This window comes from Dermacentor albipictus, chromosome 2, assembly GCF_038994185.2.
Source record: "Dermacentor albipictus isolate Rhodes 1998 colony chromosome 2, USDA_Dalb.pri_finalv2, whole genome shotgun sequence".
Taxonomy (NCBI): domain Eukaryota; kingdom Metazoa; phylum Arthropoda; class Arachnida; order Ixodida; family Ixodidae; genus Dermacentor; species Dermacentor albipictus.
Genome location: NC_091822.1, coordinates 149,859,623 through 149,878,003, shown reverse-complemented (window position 1 = coordinate 149,878,003; position 18,381 = coordinate 149,859,623). Strand labels below are relative to the sequence as shown.

Genomic DNA, 18,381 nt, shown 5'->3' with positions numbered 1-18,381 from the left:
TTTTTATGTCTCCATCCTCTCCATCCTGGAGAGTAGGCAGGCATTCTGCCACTTCGACTGGCAGTTGTCAGCCAACACCTTGTTCTCTCTTACTTTCTTTCAAGTGCCTATGTTTTCCAACCAAACAGTGATAATAACCTGCATTTTTGTTTTGATTAGGGGGATTTAGGATATTGTTTCCTAGTTCTGTCCCGTTTTTCGCTGCGTACCCATATGTGTACGCGACTTGTTTTTGCCACCCGTATCCAGTGAGAGAGAAGAAAAGCCACGGCACATTGAGATTCGGGTCAGTTGAAGCCCCTTTGTGTTCAGTGTCTCTTCGCCGCAGTTCAATGCGCGGCGGGTTCCTACAACTGACAACCTTGGCGATGGCGCTAGCATGTTTGACGGGATGATCGATGTGACCCGTTCCGTCTGCAGTCGCGGAAGCGTAATCTTCATTTTGGTCCCGAAATAATAGTAAGCAAGAAAAATAAAAGTAAAGGAAAATTGGGTAGGCTGTTTTTCGCCACCAAAGTGTTGAACGATTCAACTCGTTTCTGGGGCGCCTTGACGTATCGGCGCTGCCTTTTTATGTTTTCGGCAAGCCTTAGCAGGCACATCTCGCACACTGGACGGCAGGGCCCATTCATATACTGAGTTAAGAGGAACCCGACCTACTTTCTTGGCTCAATATATGTTAGAGGCGTCGCGGATCTCAGCAAGATAGCGTTAAGGTAGGCCGAGGCTTTCGAGATGCATAAGAGGGCAAGAAGAGCGTCAGTTTTGTCCCTTGTGGAACAAAGTTTTTATAACTGAACCGATCACAGACGTCTGTTCGGTGCTCGAAACAAAATTTATCGCCGCGTGCGGTACGCGGCCCCATACGCCCTGCCCTTAAAAACAGGGTCTGGATTCATTGTTCAGGTAGCTCTCGGAAATTGGCCTTCTCGGAAAGCTTTCGCCTAGGTTCACTTCACGGCATAAAGAAAGGCCCAATTTTTTTTCACAGTCGGAGAACAGAGATCAATCGACCACATACAATGAAATTAAGCAGCACTTTTATCTCAGCAGGAGAGACTTTCCCCTTCTTCACCAGAAGTTAAGTAGAGCGCAGGCATTGACCCTCCGCTTATCGCAGACAGGCTCGTATCCCAGCCCGGCTTTATTACGCAAGCTTTATCCCGACACTTATGCCAGTAGTTCTTGCAGGCACTGCAATGACTTAGCTAGCTTAGACCATATGCTCTAGGAGTTGCCCCTTGTTGCGAGGCACGGAACAAATCAAGGAGGACATGTGGCTCTCCGCTATCAAGAGCCCCGATGCCGGGGCGCAAATATGGGCTGTCCAGAGGGCCCACGATGCGGCGGTCGGGCGTGGCCTGACTGTCCCAACGTGGGAGCGGCCCGCAGCGCGCTGAGTCGTTCACCTCAGGACCTTCAATAAAGTTTTCCGTCCGTCCGTCCGTCCGTCCGTCCGTCCGTCCGTCCGTCCGTCCGTCCGTCAGTGTGGAAGTGTGGAAGCTAATCAGTGTGGAAGCTAGTCCCCGCCTCGAGATTACGCCATTTCAGCAAGCGTCGCTTTTTCTCGATTATTTCGCAGCGTTCACAATGAGGCGATGCACTGAGCTTGCTGTCGCATCAATGCCCACTTATCTTCAACGAACCGAGGCAAGCAAAATGTGACGGGTCAGCCGTTCCAACGCGACGCCCGCGCTAAGCGCCCACGGATGTAATTTCTGCCCCAAGCAAAGCTCGATCGCTTCAGGCGTTTTTCACATCGCTCGCTCGCAATTGTAAATAAAAGCCGCTTCCTCGCTTCGATAAAGGCTGCTTCTCTCTGTGGCTCGGCCTGTCGGCTCTCCTCGAAATCAGAGGAATCGGGCAACGCTGCCTCACAAAAAAAAAAAAAAAACAGCCGCCGGCATGAATGCACGGGGTCGCGCGAAAGGCAACGTTGAAATCAACGTTGAAAGCAAGCGTTACGGATGATGACGGGAAACAATAAGTGTAACGACGATAACAAGAAGCTATACCTATACGAGCTGTTTTTTACGCAAGAAAAAAAAAAGTTCTCGAGGAAAACCGGGAGCGAAGGGGCGATTGCAGACATGACTTTTTTTTTTGTCGCAGCCTTGTCGTGGTCGGATGGATCTAAAAAAAAAAACCAAATTAGTCCACATTATAGACGGTGCCCTCGCTCTTTCAGAACCAGCGGGTTGCGCTCCGAATTTAATTGTGTACATACACACACGATTCTCGAAGGAGCCTTATTCAGGTTCTGGAGAGCGTGCAATGCATTGTGACTGCGGGGCCGCATTCTCCAATAATCACGCACTGAAGACAGTGAAGGCACGAGAAAAGGGGCGCACGGTCAGAAAGGCCGGAGAAAGAAAAACGAAACAAAAGAAAAAGAAAATGTCCCAATCGTTAAAAAATAATACGTTCGCAAAAGCAAGATGTACCGTTTTGTTTTGTGCACGTGACACACACAGCGACACGTCATGACTAGACCCCGAATAAGTGCTGAACTAAACGACGCACACGACACCGAATAAGTCCTCAAGCAGAGAAACAAAATGAGACACCGCATTGAAGACCGGAACGGCATTCGCACGAAAGCGGGCGAATGGCCAACGCTTCCTGCTTCTGTCGTAGTCCAGTCGCACTTTCTCCGAGCTTTAACACGACGAAACAAGATCGTCCCATCGAGGTATATTTTCAAATGAGGGTCGGTTAGGAAGGTCGATAGACCCCAGTCATCAATCGGCTTTCACATCTCGTTCAGTTGAAAAACACGCACTTCGTGCGCGGGTTCATCTTGGACCCACGGGGGCAGGAAAACGCCCTCGCAAACTCGGGAAAGTTTTTCACCGCCTTGTTGCAGTCGGTGCCCGTGTGGTTGTCCGTGCCCCTCAGCGCACACGTCACGTAGCAGAGGGTTATGAAGAACACCTTTTCTTCAGTCAGGTGTCTGGCGATTCTGTAACGACGCCCGTCCTTCTTCAGCGCCCTCTGGAGCGCGGCGTACGCCACTTCCAGGGCTGGAATCTCCGGGAACGCGGTCTGTCGCTGCCCTCGGCCGGGGCACGAGTTGAGCAAGACGAACTCCTCCAGCGACAACTGCGACAGAAACGAATCGACTGCGTTGCCGTTGGGGTCCCACCGCAGGCCTTCCCGGTCGATCGACTTGACGATCTCGAGTGCCATCAGGAAGCCGATGCCGCCGTACAGCGCGCCCCGGGTGCCGTTCCGGTAGTACAGTGGCGCGACGAGTGCGCCCAAGGCGACCAGTACGTTGTTCGCGACGGCGTCGTAAGTCAGGTACGGTTCTTCGGAACCGATCGGGCCCACCGAGTGTCGACGGTAGAGCGTCCGACTTTTGGCCCGACGAATCGCCCTCCGAGAGGCGACCCAGTACGCGGAGAAAGAGGACCTGTCTTCGGGAAACTCCTCGTGCATGGCTTCCAGGACGTCCGTCCTCAGGAGCTCCTCGTCGGGCCAGATACTCGCGTTGACGGCCTTGATCTTTGCTTCGACCGGGTGCTTGCTGTCGGCGTCCAGCCAACTGGAGTTGGACACCTTTTCCGCAGCCGCGAGGATCAGGCTGTCGAAAGTGGCGTCGACGGACGCCTTGTCGTGGTCGGAAATTCGCGCGACGAAGTACAGGGCCGAAACAAGCAGCTTGTACGGAACCTCGACGTTGACGCCGCAAAACAAGGGACGGTAGAGTAGGGCGATCTTGGCGTCCTCGAGGCGATCGACAAACAACTGAGGGTTCACGACTGGTCCATACATCTTCACGAAGCTCCAAGACAGATGCCGTACCAGCTTCTGGTCGTCGTACGTGGCGAACAGGTCGCCGATGGTTCTCACGTAGGCTACGTCCGTTAGGAAGATCTCGGTAGCGAGCGTAGGACGCAGCGGAAGACTCAACGTCAGCGCCCTGAACCAACTCGCGGACGAAATCGAGGTCGTGTAGTTTGCAAGTTCCGCGAGTGAGGACAGCGCCGTCCTTTTCAGCGGCTTCGTCAGCGCTCGGTAAAGCTTCCACAAAACGTCGTCTTCCATGGCAGCCGTCTTGTTGATTGCGTTATCATCGAGGGAAGCCGCAGAGTCGCCCACCAGCGATCGCCACATACCTTGCCAAAAGGAGACGTACGCCCCGGAATTGACCGTGGTCTTGTGATGCGCCCACAGCGCGGACGTGTAACGGTCCGGAGAGACGACGAGCCTCCAGTCCTGAGAGCCTGACGGCGACTCCGCGACGGCCACCGAGAACCACGCCGGAGCCTCGTAGTTGAAGGCGAGCGAAACGAAGACGGAGATGGCGTCCACGCCTTTCGGTGGGTCCTCGGGCCAGCTCAGCCCGACCTCTCTCAAGAACCGCAAGAACTCTGTCGGGTCGGCGCCGTAGTGGTGCGAGTCGTCTCCTCCCATGCACAGCTCGTACATCTTCAGGGGCTTGCGACCGGCTGGCAGCGCGAAGCTGCCGTTGCGCAGCGTCTCTCCCAAGCCGTCCAACCAAGCGTAGACGGCGGCGTCCACGGCGGAGGGCACCGCGTGCTGGTGGCCAGCCCGACCTCGAGCAGCAAGGCTGGCTGGTGACGACAAGGCCGAGCAGACGTAAGCACCGAAGTCTTCGCAGGGATCCACGTTCGTCGCGGCGGTGATGCCGGTGATGAGCTCGGCGTGCCTGACGCAGTCCTCGGTCTTGCACAGCGGGTCGTCGCGGTCGTCCGCCGCGTGACCCCAGAAAAGCAGCAGGACGCCGAGCGACGCCAGCCAGAACGTACAGCAGAGGGAGCAGGCGACCGCCATTTCTTCGCGACCTAGCCTGGCGCTCCGCGGAACTCTGACTGCGGCGTGTGGAGCTCGCCCTGCCCGCATCTGAAAGAAATCCCAGCAACGGGTGCCATTAATGGGGAGATTAGGTTGTCGCAATCGTATTACTGTATGCGGAATTCCGGTTTATGCGAGTGGGGAACGAAAGCAAGAACGCTGCTAGCGACAACATCTTGTGACGCAGAGTTTAACCAGAGAAATCACACCAGGCTACCACTGCAATGATCTGCTGTGCTATACTTAACGGCTAGGTTAAAGTGCCGAGAGCGACATAATCGTTATAACACGCAGTCCTTTTAAAAACTTTCGGAATATTTTCATTAGACGAGAAAACTTGCGCAACGCAAATACACTTAGAAACCGTTGTTGTAGGACAAACCATCCATAGACGTTGTTAACAGCGTTCCTACTGCCGTTCGCAGCTCAATAACTTGGTAATCCGCAAGCGGTAATAAGTTCGTACGAGCTAGCGACATCTTGTGACGCAGAGTTTAACCAGAGAAATCACACCAGGCTACCACTGCAATGATCTGCTGTACTATACTTAACCGCTGGGTTAAAGTGCCGAGAGCGACATAATCGTTATAACACGCAGTTCTTTTACTTTCGTAATATTTTCATTAGACGAGAAAACTTGCGCAACGCAAGTACACTTAGAAACCGTTGTTGTAGGACAAAACATCCATAGACGTTGTTAACAGCGTTCCTACTGCCGTTCGCAGCTCCATAACCGGGTAATCCGCAAGCGGTAACAAGTTTGTAGGCGAGCTAAGACTCTCTAACAATCCATGGTAAAGAAAGTGTCAGTGGAACATGCTCAAGACCGGAAAGTGTGCAGACGCTGCAATAAAAAAAGTCGCAATCACGCCCGAGAGGCAAAGCATCTATAGCGGTATAGGGTTCTTATTTTTATCGGCCGTATAAATTGCAGTAAACATTCGCTTATTAATTAAAACAGCAAGCATTGTGTCACGCGACCACAGGCAAACACGAACAGATCTCACTCAATGAGCGCCAACAGTCGCCGTCACAGCGCTTGTACGAAGAGCGCAAATATGAGCGATCTAGCGCTTCTGCTGCCTCTCCCGTCATCGCATCTGCGATGCTTGAGATTACGCGAGCTCAAGCACTAGGCGCGCGCGAAGGCAGCGCACATTCAGCCACCAGATATTTCAGCTCGGCCAAGCTTTGTACCACAGACTACCTTCAGGACAGGGCATGGGTGCACGACCGTGCTAGAAAAGACACGCACTCACCTGCCGCGGCCTACCCTCCTCCTTCTCTAGCGTATGCTCGATCACGGCCCCGTGCGCTCATTTCCCTCTCTTTCCTTACCTCCCATTCCCCTTGCGAGTGCTTTATCACGTGACCTCCAATATAGGCCTCGCTCACCATCCTTTTCTGATCGCCGTCGCACGCTTCCCCACACGCGCAGAGCACACGGCGTGCGGGCCGCGATCGAATCTTATCGCACTTGGACTTTATACGTAACCTCACGGCAACGCCAACGACGACAGCTTTGACGATTTCAAGCTTTGCGTCGCGAGGTTAATTCAAGCGAATAAAAAGAAAAAAAGAAAGCGCGCCAGCGTTTGCATCGAATCTTATGCTACAGTAATCGATACGAGACCCGGCATAAACGCCAGTGCTATACCTCAGACTCGGTCCGAGCGCCTTTCGTCGGATGTCCTGGTGACAGCGCTGCCGAAGTGCCCGCTGCGGAACGTCTATCCGGTGTTTGCTCGGTATCGGACAGCCATCGCACGGCAGAGAGTCGCCTTGGTCCTCTGGAGAGTCGCGACGGCGTGGCACCGTCTTTAGGTGACGCGGGACGTTGGAGCGACTCCGCCGCCCTGCCTCCCGTCGCGGCGCCGGCGCCTTGACGTTCCGGCGACCTGTCGTCTGGGGCCCAGCCTCCAAAGATCTCGGGCATGCTCGCGCGAGATCCTAGCACCAGCGTCGTCTCGTCGAGCCTGGTGCTGGGAGACAGGTCGAACAGGCTGCCGCCCCAGTGACGAGACGATGTCCGCCTGCTGCTTGGACCAGACGTGCCGAACGACATGCCGACGAATGAGGCTTCTGACGGCAGTCGTTCCCGTCTTGATGGAGCACGGGGCTCTGGCACTTCCTTAGCAGACGTGCTACTCTCCGCGAGTGCCGTCTTTTGCAATTGCTTAGCAGACGAGCTGCTTTTGGCGGTGGTCGTCTGCGGCAATGCTTCGACAGGCGTGCTCCTTTTGGCGACGGTCATCTGTTGCTGTTGCGGCGCGTCGCTGCTGGTGGGATCTTTGCGTGTTAGCCATCCGGCTGCTAGGGGCGCGGCGCTGTCAGCCGATGCACTACCCGAGGAGACTTTCGGACGCTTTGCACTTTGGAACGGCAATGCGTTGTCCGTTTCCCCGTCTTCCGTGGTCAGGAGTGTACTCCATGCCGCCGATGCTTGCGAAGTGAGCGTCGACTCCTGCGAGCCGTCGCTGGCCTTACGCGGGCTTTTTGAGCGGCGCTTCTTCCTTTTCTTCTGCTTCTTGTTTCCGCTATTTGGCTGCTCTGACTGTTCTGGCGGCTCTGGAAGCGTAGCGGGGTTTCTGTGAACAGAAAATCAGCGCAGGTTCAGATTTCACGGATAGAGTTTCGCAGAATTCAAGGTGGAGATAAACAAATGAAATGAAAAGTTGCCACCAGCCTTTTCGCAGAATATGGCTATAATGTCTCAAAGCTAAAGCTGATACGAGGGAAACCCGTGGACTTACTTTGTAGCATTATGTTGGAGGCGACCAAGAGCATGGAACATTTCTTCTCGACTGACTGCTCAACAAACCTCACCAACTCAGCCTTATGCATGGCTTCTCTTCATTTCCTTGTTATCCCTCTCGTATGGCTTCCGAGATCTACTGCGCTCGCAGCCTCGGAGGCCATGCCTTTCCACTATTGCCTACACGCTCGCCCAGGTGAACTGCAGCGCGCCCATGGTGTTGGCGACGTTCGGCCAGCGTAAACGGTCGGGCGTTAGCTGAGTTGTCTCTCTTACAGATGATCAGCCAGAAGACGCGCCCCACTCAAGCGCTAAGCACTAGCTTTTACGGTCCCGTCTTTTGTCGCTTCTAGTCGTCGAATCCTTCCCGCTCAAGAAATATTTGCGCTGTCTTCGCTTTAAAAGCCGCACAATTGAACGAGCACTGTCGTCAACGTATAGAAATGAGCCAGTCTTACTTCGAATCGGGAAGCCCATTCTGCTGTGTGGCCATGACGAGGATGCTTCTTCTTCTAACAGCTCGCTGTGATACTAGTGCGTGGCGCGCACCTCGCTGGTCTTTCTTTTCTTCGCACTTCAGCGCTAGTGGCACGGACTGCTGCGGGCGTCACCTTGCGGTTGAAATATTTCCGCACGTGTGTCGTCAGACAGGTTCCGCCAGGCCTGCTGCGAGTCCGCGACGATGTTTGCTTCGGGGTTTGTGCCTGCGGCTGACGACATCGCCAGTTCTTCTGTCTGCGCGGGGTCGACAGTTCTGACGGAGACACACTTGCGGAGATTGACTTGACAGTTGGCGACTGTCACCGTCATGACCTCTCTGACGGGGCCCGTCGCGCCCACGTATAGTATGTCTTTCTGGGCGTTCCTCGCCCTCCAAAGGCTTCGTAAGAGTGGCTTGTTGCGCTAGTTGTGGTTATCCTAGGTGTAGTATAACCTAGCTTAACCTTGTATGACCTCCTAAGGGTTCCTGCCAAGGTTTGCCATCGTTCGGTGTTGCGTGTGGGACGCATGCGTTTCGGAATTGGGTAGATTCCGATCTTTTCGCGGGGCTCACGCGGTACGTTCACGCGGTGTCCCTTACGGGCTGAAATAGCCGGTCGGCCGGGCTCTGGCAGCGGAGTAAATCGGAAGGCAGCCGGACCAGGCTGCCCTCCCACTCGTAGATATTTCACGTCGAATAAAAAAAAAATACCGGGGATGCTTAAAACTTTAGAATGTGAAGGCGAAAGCCTAGTTATACCTTCGGTTGATCTGCTGTTCAACTAGCGGCCACATATTGCTCTCGTCGAGCCGCTGCCGCAGCTTCGTCCACAGCCGCTTCCTCCCGACGGCGGTTACGATGAGAGGCATTTCGAGCTGCACTAGTTTTTTCCGCCGTGGCGCACATTCTAGTTCTTCCCCGCCCATCGACTAGATGTAGCGCGTCGTCACCCGCAGCGATGTGGAACGAATCTCTGGGCCCACGCGGCGACGCATAAGAGGGGCGCGAGCGTGCTGCCGTCGTTTCCAGAACGTTGCTACAGTTGCTATGCCAGCGACGGGCGCCGCCGCTGACATTTCCCTCCTCCTCCGTCGCCCTTTCTCAGAAGCCTCCTCTGGCGCTACGGCTTCCGTTTCCCATCGCGCTCCGTCACTACAACTGCTGAGGGGGGTATGCAGTGCTTTATTAGTGGTTCGGATGCTTGTTTTGACCTTGTTCTTTATTGAAATGTACGCTGCTGTGTGCGTTGCATTGGATGATTTCAGTGAATGTATGCACAGTTCGCTTCACTTTGCCGAGCGCTTGTAGCCTTTGCCTTAAGTGGGTATGGGTCACTGTATTATCTGTACCTCACGACGCGACCTTGAAACTAGAGATCTAAGGCTTTCGCCTTAAAAGGTGTTTTTAATCAATCTGCATATGGGGGAAGAATACGCGTTCACAAGCAAGACAGCTTCGCTTTAAGATCGTGTTGCGCAGTTCCTTCATTGCAATAGCAACAAAAGGTACGCACGAAAGTGGAAAATGGACTACTGCTGCTTACTATTGCTGGTGTGTGCAGCAAGTAGTGAAGGAATATTTTGTCAAATAACGCAGGTCCAAGAATAGCAACAATTATGGTGCTCGGAAGGCTACTTGTAGGAAATGTTCTAATATTTGGTTCCGAACGAAGTCGAAACTAGGCTTCCCGGAGTGGCGATAAAAACCAATTTCGGGTAATTTTCCTGGTTTCCTTTTCAATGTCGTCTTGATATATCATATGTAATGGTCGTGATACTAGTGCCCGCATAGTGTCTGTTTAATGGTGTTTACTTATTTATCACCTGTGTACATAGCCCAGCAGATACATTACTTTTATTATTTCTTGCACATAGCCTAAGTAAACTTTCTGATACACAGAATTATCTGTGTGCATAGTCTTGAAGACGAGTTTACTTTCGTTCATCTTTGTACATGGTGTGAATGAACGTTTTCTATGCAATACGGTTTCGTAGTCCAGTAAAACAAGCTAAAAAAATCAGCACTGCATTCGCTGCAAATTGCCATATTCTCTGCTTACAAGAAAATATATCATCATCATAAGCATGATGCTGTATTTTCACCCCGAGAAATACGGAAGGCGAAAAAGGGAGAACCGGGAAAAAAAGTCGCAATTTCTTCGACATGACAAAGCTCGTCCGGTCTCCCAGGTATACAGTGGAGAGGCTGGTTTATCAATACAATGACGTATAAAGAGAGCATTTGCGTTCAATTAGTTCAATTGTGATAGCGGTTCCATTATACGATAGCGGCTGTATTCTCAAAAAATCACGCACTGAAGACAGTGAAAACACGAGAAAAGGGGTGCACAGTCAGAAAGACCGGAGAAAGAAAAACGAAACAAAAGAAAAAGAAAGTGTCCCAATCATTAAAAAAAAATGCGTTCGCAAAAGCAAGATTTACCGTTTTGTTTTGTGCGCGTGGCAAACACAGCGACGCGTAATGACTAGACACCGAATAACTGCTGAACTAAACGACGCACACGACGCAGAATAAGTTCTCAAGCAGAGAACCAGAATGAGACACCGCAATGAAGACCGGAACGGCATTCGCACAAAAGCGGGCGACTGGCGAACGCTTCCTGCTTCTGTCGTAGTCCAGTCGCGCTTTCTCCCATCTTTAACACGCCGAAACAAGATCGTCCCATCGAGGTATATCTTCAAATGAGGGTCGGTTAGGGAGGTCCATAGACCCCAGTCATCAGTCGGCTTTCACATTTCGTTCAGTTGAAAAACACGCACTTCGTGCGCGGGTTCATCTTGGACCCGCGGGGGCAGGAAAACGCCCTCGCAAACTCGGGAAAGTTTTTCACCGCCTTGTTGCAGTCGGTGCCCGTGTGGTTGTCCGTGCCCCTCAGCGCACACGTCACGTAGCAGAGGGTTATGAAGAACACCTTTTCTTCAGTCAGGTGTCTGGCGATTCTGTAACGACGCCCGTCCTTCTTCAGCGCCCTCTGAAGCGCGGCGTACGCCACTTCCAGCGCTGGAATCTCCGGGAACGCGGTCTGTCGCTGCCCTCGGCCGGGGCACGAGTTGAGCAGGACGAACTCCTCCAGCGACAACTGCGACAGAAACGAATCGACTGCGTTGCCGTTGGGGTCCCATCGCAGACCTTCCCGGTCGATCGACTTGACGATCTCGAGTGCCATCAGGAAGCCGATGCCGCCGTACAGCGCGCCTCGGGTGCCGTTCCGGTAGTACAGCGGCGCGACGAGCGCGCCCAAGGCGACCAGTACGCTGTTCGCGACGGCGTCGTAAGTCAGGTACGGCTCTTCGGAACCGATCGGGCCAACCGAGTGTCGGCGGTAGAGCGTCCGACTTTTGGCCCGACGAATCGCCCTCCGAGAGGCGACCCAGTACGCGGAGAAAGAGGACCTGTCTTCGGGAAACTCCTCGTGCATGGCTTCCAGGACGTCCGTCCTCAGGAGCTCCTCGTCGGGCCAGATACTCGCGTTGACGGCCTTGATCTTTGCTTCGACCGGGTGCTTGCTGTCGGCGTCCAGCCAACTGGAGTTGGACACCTTTTCCGCAGCCGCGAGGATCAGGCTGTCGAAAGTGGCGTCGACGGACGCCTTGTCGTGGTCGGAAATTCGCGCGGCGAAGTACAGGGCCGAAACAAGCAGCCTGTACGGAACCTCGACGTTGACGCCGCAAAACAAGGGACGGTAGAGTAGGGCGATCTTGGCGTCCTCGAGGCGATCGACAAACAAATGAGGGTTCGCGACTGGTCCGTACATCTTCACGAAGCTCCAAGACAGATGCCGTACCAGCTTCTGGTCGTCGTACGTGGCGAACAGGTCGCCGATGGTTCTCACGTAGGCTACGTCCGTTAGGAAGATCTCGGTAGCGAGCGTAGGACGCAGTGGTAGACTCAACGTCAGCGCCCTGAACCAACTCGCGGACGAAATCGAGGTCGTGTAGTTTGCAAGTTCCGCGACCGAGGACAGCGCCGTCCTTTTCAGCGGCTTCGTCAGCGCTCGGTAAAGCTTCCACAAAATGTCGTCTTCCATCGCAGCCGTCTTGTTGATCGCGTTATCATCGAGGGAAGCCGCAGAGTCGCCCACCAGCGATCGCCACATACCTTGCCAGAAGGAGACGTACGCCCCGGAATTGACCGTGGTCTTGTGATGCGCCCACAGCGCGGACGTGTAACGGTCCGGAGAGACGACCAGCCTCCAGTCCTGAGAGCCTGACGGCGACTCCGCGACGGCCACCGAGAACCACGCCGGGGCCTCGTAGTTGAAGGCGAGCGAAACGAAGACGGAGATGGCGTCCACGCCTTTCGGTGGGTCCTCGGGCCAGCTCAGCCCGACCTCTCTCAAGAACCGCAAGAACTCCGTCGGGTCGGCGCCGTAGTGGCGCGAGTCGTCTCCTCCCATGCACAGCTCGTACATCTTCAGGGGCTTGCGACCGGCTGGCAGCGCGGAGCTGCCGTTGCGCAGCGTCTCTCCCAAGCCGTCCAACCAGGCGTAGATGGCGGCGTCCACGGCGGAGGGCACCGCGTGCGGGTGGCCAGCCCGACCTCGAGCAGCCAGGCTGGCTGGTGACGACAAGGCCGAGCAGACGTAAGCACCGAAGTCTTCGCAGGGGTCCACGTTCGTCGCGGCGGTGATGGCGGCGATGAGCTCGGCGTGCCTGACGCAGTCCTCGGTCTTGCACAGCGGGTCGTCGCGGTCGTCCGCCGCGTGACCCCAGAAAAGCAGCAGGACGCCGAGCGACGTCAGCCAGAACGTACAGCAGAGGGAGCAGGCGACCGCCATTTCTTCGCGACCTACCCTGGCGCTCCGCGGAACTCTGACTGCGGCGTGTGGAGCTCGCCCTGCCCGCATCTGAAAGAAATCCCAGCAACGGGTGCCATTAATGGGGAGATTAGGTTGTCGCAATCGTATTGCTGTATGCAGAGTTCCGGTTTATCCGAGTGGGGAACGAAACCAAGAACGCTGCTAGCGACAACATCTTGTGACGCAGAGTTTAACCGGAGAAATCGCACCAGGCTACCACTGCAATGATCTGCTATGCTATACTTAACGGCTGGGTTAAAGTGCCGAGAGCGACGTAATCGTTATAACATGCAGTTCTTTTACTTTCGGAATATTTTCATTAGACGAGAAAATTTGCGCAACGCAAATACACTTAGAAACCGTTGTTGTAGGACAAACCATCCATAGATGTTGTTAACAGCGTTCTTACTGCCGTTCGCAGCTCCATAACCCGGTAATCCGCAAGCGGTAATAAGTTTGTAGACGAGCTAAGACTCTCTAACAATCCAAGGTAAAGAAAGGGTCAGTGGAAACATGCTCAAGACCGGAAAGTGTGCAGACGCTGCAATAAAAGAAAGTCGCAATCACGTCCGAGAGGCAAAGCATTTGTAGTGGTAGAAGCGCACTACACAACTACACGATGTAGGGTTCTTATTTTTTATCGGCCGTATAAATTGCAGTAAACATTCCCTTATTAATTAAAATAGCAAGCATTGTGTCACGCGACCACAGGCAAACACGAACAGATCTCAAAGATCGCGAACAGTCGCCGTCACAGCGCTAGTACGAAGAGCGCAAATATGAGCGATCGAGCGCTTCTGCTGCATGCCTCTCCCATCATCGCATCTTCGATGCTTGAGATTACGCGAGCTCAAGCACTAGGCGCGCGCGAAGGCAGCGCACATTCAGCCACCAGACATCTTAGCTCGGCCAAGCTTTGTACCACAGACTACCTTCAGGACAGGGCGTGGGTGCACGACCGTGCTAGAAAAGACACGCACTCACCTGCCGCGGCCTACCCCCCTCCTTCTCTAGCGTATGCTCGATCACGGCCCCGTGCGCTCATTTCCCTCTCTTTCCTTACCTCCCATTCCCCTTGCGAGTGCTTTATCACGTGACCTCCAATATTGACCTCGCTCACCATCCTTTTCTGATCGCAGTCGCACGCTTCCCCTCACGCGCAGAGCGCACGGCGTGCGGGCCGCGATCGAATCTTATCGCACTTGGACTTTATACGTAACCTCACGGCAACGCCAACGACGACAGCTTTGACGATTTCAAGCTTTGCGTCGCGAGGGTAATTCAAGCGAATAAAAAGAAAAAAAATGGCTGTGGCTTAGGTAAGGTTAAGCCCAGGATGCGAAGCATACTAGCCTTTATTTTAGTAGTTGAACCACTGTTTAGCCTGGTGAACTGCTGTTGCTTGGCTATATTTGGTTCGGCTAGACGAAGAAACAACTCATGCATTACTGCTTCGCCTTCAAGAGTGGAACGCGACAGCGTTCCCGTCGACCCGCCAAGGGGTGTAAGACAATGGGCTACAGGGCAGCGACTACGCGCCCCGCATTGGACGCGGTGAGCGTCGAGCAAAGCAGCGTTCGGCGCGGCAACGAAATGTGCGCCTGAGCAAGAGACGCACGCCTTAGAAACAGCTCGTTTCTAAGGCAACACCGCCTTCACTAGAGGTGCTTTTGTACCGCTTTGAAGCATCGTACTCGTGGCTCAGTGGTAGCGTCTCCGTCCCACACTCCGGAGACCCTGGTTCGATTCCCACCCAGTCCGTCTTGCAAGAGTTGAGCCAAAGCCACTTCTCCTCTGTCGTGACGTCACGGTGTCACGTGGTTTCATGGCGACACCGCCGCGCCTGAGGAGCTGGGTTGAGCTCTCGTAATATGCTTCGCATAAAAAGAAAGCGCGCCAACGTTTGCACCGAATCTTATGCTACAGTAATCGATACGAGACCCGGCATAAACACCAGTGCGATACCTCAGACTCGGTCCGAGCGCCTTTCGTCGGATGTCCTGGTGACAGCGCTGCCGAAGTGCCCGCTGCAGAACGTCTCTCCGGTGTTTGCTCGGTATCGGACAGCCATCGCACGGCAGAGAGTCGCCTTGGTCCTCTGGAGAGTCGCGACGGCGTGGCACCGTCTTTAGGTGACGCGGGACGTTGGAGCGACTCCGCCGCCCTGCCTCCCGTCGCGGCGCCGGCGCCTTGACGTTCCGGCGACCTGTCGTCTGGGGCCCAGCCTCCAAAGATCTCGGGCATGCTCGCGCGAGATCCTAGGACCAGCGTCGTCTCGTCGAGCCTGGTGCTGGGAGACAGGTCGAACAGGCTGCCACCCCAGTGACGAGACGATGTCCGCCTGCTGCTTGGACCAGACGTGCCGAACGACATGCCGACGAATGAGGCTTCTGACGGCAGTCGTTCCCGTCTTGATGGAGCACGGGGCTCTGGCACTTCCTTAGCAGACGTGCTACTCTCCGCGAGTGCCGTCTTTTGCAATTGCTTAGCAGACGAGCTGCTTTTGGCGGTGATCGTCTGCGGCAATGCTTCGACAGGCGTGCTCCTTTTGGCGACGGTCATCTGTTGCTGTTGCGGCGCGTCGCTGCTGGTGGGATCTTTGCGTGTTAGCCATCCGGCTGCTAGGGGCGCGGCGCTGTCAGCCGATGCACTACCCGAGGAGACTTTCGGACGCTTTGCACTTTGGAACGGCAATGCGTTGTCTGTTTCCCCGTCTTCCGTGGTCAGGAGTGTACTCCATGCCGCCGATGCTTGCGAAGTGAGCGTCGACTCCTGCGAGCCATCGCTGGCCTTACGCGGGCTTTTTGAGCGGCGCTTCTTCCTTTTCTTCTGCTTCTTGTTTCCGCTATTTGGCTGCTCTGACTGTTCTGGCGGCTCTGGAAGCTTAGCGGGGTTTCTGTGAACAGAACATCAGCACAGGTTCAGATTTCACGGATAGAGTTTCGCAGAATTCAAGGTGGAGATAAACAAAAGAAATGAAAAGTTGCCACCAGCCTTTTCGCAGAATATGGCTATAATGTCTGAAAGCTAAAGCTGGTACGAGGGAAACTCGTGGACTTACTTTGTAGCATTATGTTGGAGGCGACCAATAGCATGGAACATTTCTTCTCGACTGACTGCTCAACAAACCTCACCAACTCAGCCTTATGCATGGCTTCTCTTAATTTCCTTGTTATCCCTCTCGTATGGCTTCCGAGATCTACTGCACTCGCAGCCTCGGAGGCCATGCCTTTCCCCTATTGCCTACACGCTCGCCCAGGTGAACTGCAGCGCGCCCATGGTGTTGGCGACGTTCGGCCAGCGCAAACGGTCGGGCTTTAGCTGAGTTGTCTCTCTTACAAATGATCAGCCAGAAGACGCGCCCCACTCAAGCGCTAAGCACTAGCTTTTACGGTCCCGTCTTTTGTCGCTTCTAGTCGTCGAATCCTTCCCGCTCAAGAAATATTTGCGCTGTCTTCGCTTTAAAAGCCGCACAATTGAACGAGCACTGTCGTCAACGTATAGAAACGAGCCAGCCTTACTTCGAATCGGGACGCCCATTCTGCTGTGTGGCCATGGCGAAGATGCTTCTTCTTCTAACAGCTCGCTGTGATACTAGTGCGTGGCGCGCACCTCGCTGGTCTTTCTTTTCTTCGCACTTCAGCGCTAGTGGCACGGACTGCTGCGGGCGTCACCTTGCGGTTGAAATATTTCCGCACGTGTGTCGTCAGACAGGTTCCGCCAGGCCTGCTGCGAGTCCGCGACGATGTTTGCTTCGGGGTTTGTCCCTGCGGCTGACGACATCGCCAGTTCTTCTGTCTGCGCGGGGTTGGCAGTTCTGACGGAGACACACTTGCGGAGATTGACTTGACAGTTGGCGACTGTCACCGTCATGACCTCTCTGACGGGGCCCGTCGCGCCCACGTATACTATGTCTTCCTGGGCGTTCCTCGCCCTCCGAAGGCTTCGTAAGAGTGGCTTGTTGCGCAAGTTGTGGTTATCCTAGGTGTAGTATAACCTAGCATAACCTTGTATGACCTCCTAAGGGTTCCTGCCAAGGTTTGCCATCGTTCGGTGTTGCGTGTGGGACGCATGCGTTTCGGGATTGGGTAGACTCCGATCTTTTCGCGGGGCTCACGCGGTACGTTCATGCGGTGTCCCTTACCGGCTGAAATAGCTGGTCGGCCGGGCTCTGGCAGCGGAGTAAATCAGAAGGCAGCCGGACCAGGCTGCCCTCCCACTCGTAGAGATTTCATGTCGAATAAAACCGGGGATGCTTAGGACTTTAGAATGTGAAGGCTAATGCCTACTTATACCTTCGATTGATCTGCTGCTCAACTAGCGGCCACACATTGCTCTCGTCGAGCCGCTGCCGCAGCTACGTCCACAGCCGCTTCCTCCCGATGGCGGTTACGATGAGAGGCATTTCGAGCTGCACTAGTTTCTTCCGCCGTGGCGCACATTCTCGGTCTTCCCCGCCCATCGAGTAGACGTGGCGCGTCGTCACCCGTAGCGATGTGGAGCGAAGCTCTGAGCCCACGCGGCGACGCATACAAGGGGCGCGAGCGCCCTGCCGCCGTTTCCAGAACGTTGCTACAGTTGCTATGCCAGCGACGGGCGCCGCCGCTGACATTTCCCTCCTCCTCCGTCGCCCTTTCTCAGAAGCCTCCTCTGGCGCTACGGCTTCCGTTTCCCATCGCGCTCCGTCACTACAACTGCTGAGGGGGGTATGCAGTGCTTTATTAGTGGTTCGGATGCTTGTTTTGACCTTGTTCTTTATTGAAATGCACGCTGCTCTGTGTGTTGCATTGGATGATTTCAATGAATGTATGCACAGTTGGCTTCGCTTTGCCGAGCGCTTGTAGCCTCTGCCTCAAGTGGGTATGGGTCACTGTATTATCTGTACTTCACGACGCGACCTTGAAACGTAGAGATCTAAGGCTTTCGCCTTAAAAGTTGTTTTTAATCAATCTGCATATGGGGGAAGAATACGCGTTCACAAGCAAGACAGCTTCGCTTTAAGATCGTGTTGCGTATTTCCTTCATTGCAATAACAATAAAAGGTACGCACGAAAGTGGAAAATGCACTACTGCTGCTTACTGTTGCTGGTGTCTGCAGCAAGTAGTGAAGGAATATTTTGTCAAATAACGCAGGTCCAAGATTAGCAACAAATATGGTGCTCGGAAGGCTACTTGTAGGAAATGTTCTAATATTTGATTCCGAACGAAGTCAAAAATCAAAAATAAAAAAAAATCAAAATCGCTTTATTTCAGGGTATTTCCTGCGGAGACAGAGACTAAAGGCTGAAATAGCCTGACTGGGCCCCTGCCCCCGTTCAGTTCATACAGCGTTTACGCGTACAATAACATATACAGTAACGTGCACATTATATTAAAATTACAGTTGCACTCAATGTACAGCCGATGAAGGAAAGAAAGTGACTTCTAATACATCAGATATGAAATGCATACATGTGTACATAGATCACGCAGATAGATATACATATAGAAAAGGTCACACAGGAT

General features: G+C 54.0%; 2 protein-coding genes across 3 annotated transcripts; both read right to left on the bottom strand.

The window, feature by feature from the left end:
* Positions 1 to 799: 799 nt before the first annotated feature.
* Positions 800 to 8,187, bottom strand: LOC135899821 (endothelin-converting enzyme 1-like). 2 transcript variants are annotated; one of them, XM_065429172.1, is made up of 3 exons: positions 8,035 to 8,187; positions 6,479 to 7,409; positions 800 to 4,869 (listed from the first exon to the last, which is right to left on the bottom strand). In XM_065429172.1, exons 1-3 carry the CDS (start codon positions 8,067 to 8,069, stop codon positions 2,764 to 2,766), a joined length of 3,072 nt encoding a protein of 1,023 aa, XP_065285244.1. In that variant the 5' UTR covers positions 8,070 to 8,187; the 3' UTR covers positions 800 to 2,763. The 2 variants fall into 2 exon arrangements, with proteins under 2 accessions (XP_065285244.1, XP_070390205.1); XM_070534104.1 differs by lacking the exon at positions 8,035 to 8,187 and adding an exon at positions 7,575 to 7,636.
* A 2,142-nt stretch (positions 8,188 to 10,329) lies between these two features.
* LOC135899822 (endothelin-converting enzyme 1-like) lies at positions 10,330 to 16,501 on the bottom strand. The gene is made up of 3 exons (XM_065429173.1): positions 16,398 to 16,501; positions 14,842 to 15,772; positions 10,330 to 12,924 (listed from the first exon to the last, which is right to left on the bottom strand). Exons 1-3 carry the CDS (start codon positions 16,430 to 16,432, stop codon positions 10,819 to 10,821), a joined length of 3,072 nt encoding a protein of 1,023 aa, XP_065285245.1. The 5' UTR covers positions 16,433 to 16,501; the 3' UTR covers positions 10,330 to 10,818.
* Between the last annotated feature and the right edge of the window lie 1,880 nt (positions 16,502 to 18,381).

Excerpts from the sequence above, each read along its gene's own strand:
- LOC135899822 (XM_065429173.1), bottom strand. The coding sequence starts at position 16,432 with ATGGCCACACAGCAGAATGGGCGTCCCGATTCGAA. Across the intron at positions 15,773-16,397 it reads AATGGGCGTCCCGATTCGAA|AAACCCCGCTAAGCTTCCAG; the intron begins GTAAGGCTGGCT and ends TTCTGTTCACAG. Across the intron at positions 12,925-14,841 it reads GCGCTCGGACCGAGTCTGAG|ATGCGGGCAGGGCGAGCTCC; the intron begins GTATCGCACTGG and ends GATTTCTTTCAG.
- LOC135899821 (XM_070534104.1), bottom strand. The coding sequence starts at position 7,615 with ATGTTCCATGCTCTTGGTCGCCTCCAACATAATGCTACAAA. Across the intron at positions 7,410-7,574 it reads CTCCAACATAATGCTACAAA|AAACCCCGCTACGCTTCCAG; the intron begins GTAAGTCCACGG and ends TTCTGTTCACAG. Across the intron at positions 4,870-6,478 it reads GCGCTCGGACCGAGTCTGAG|ATGCGGGCAGGGCGAGCTCC; the intron begins GTATAGCACTGG and ends GATTTCTTTCAG.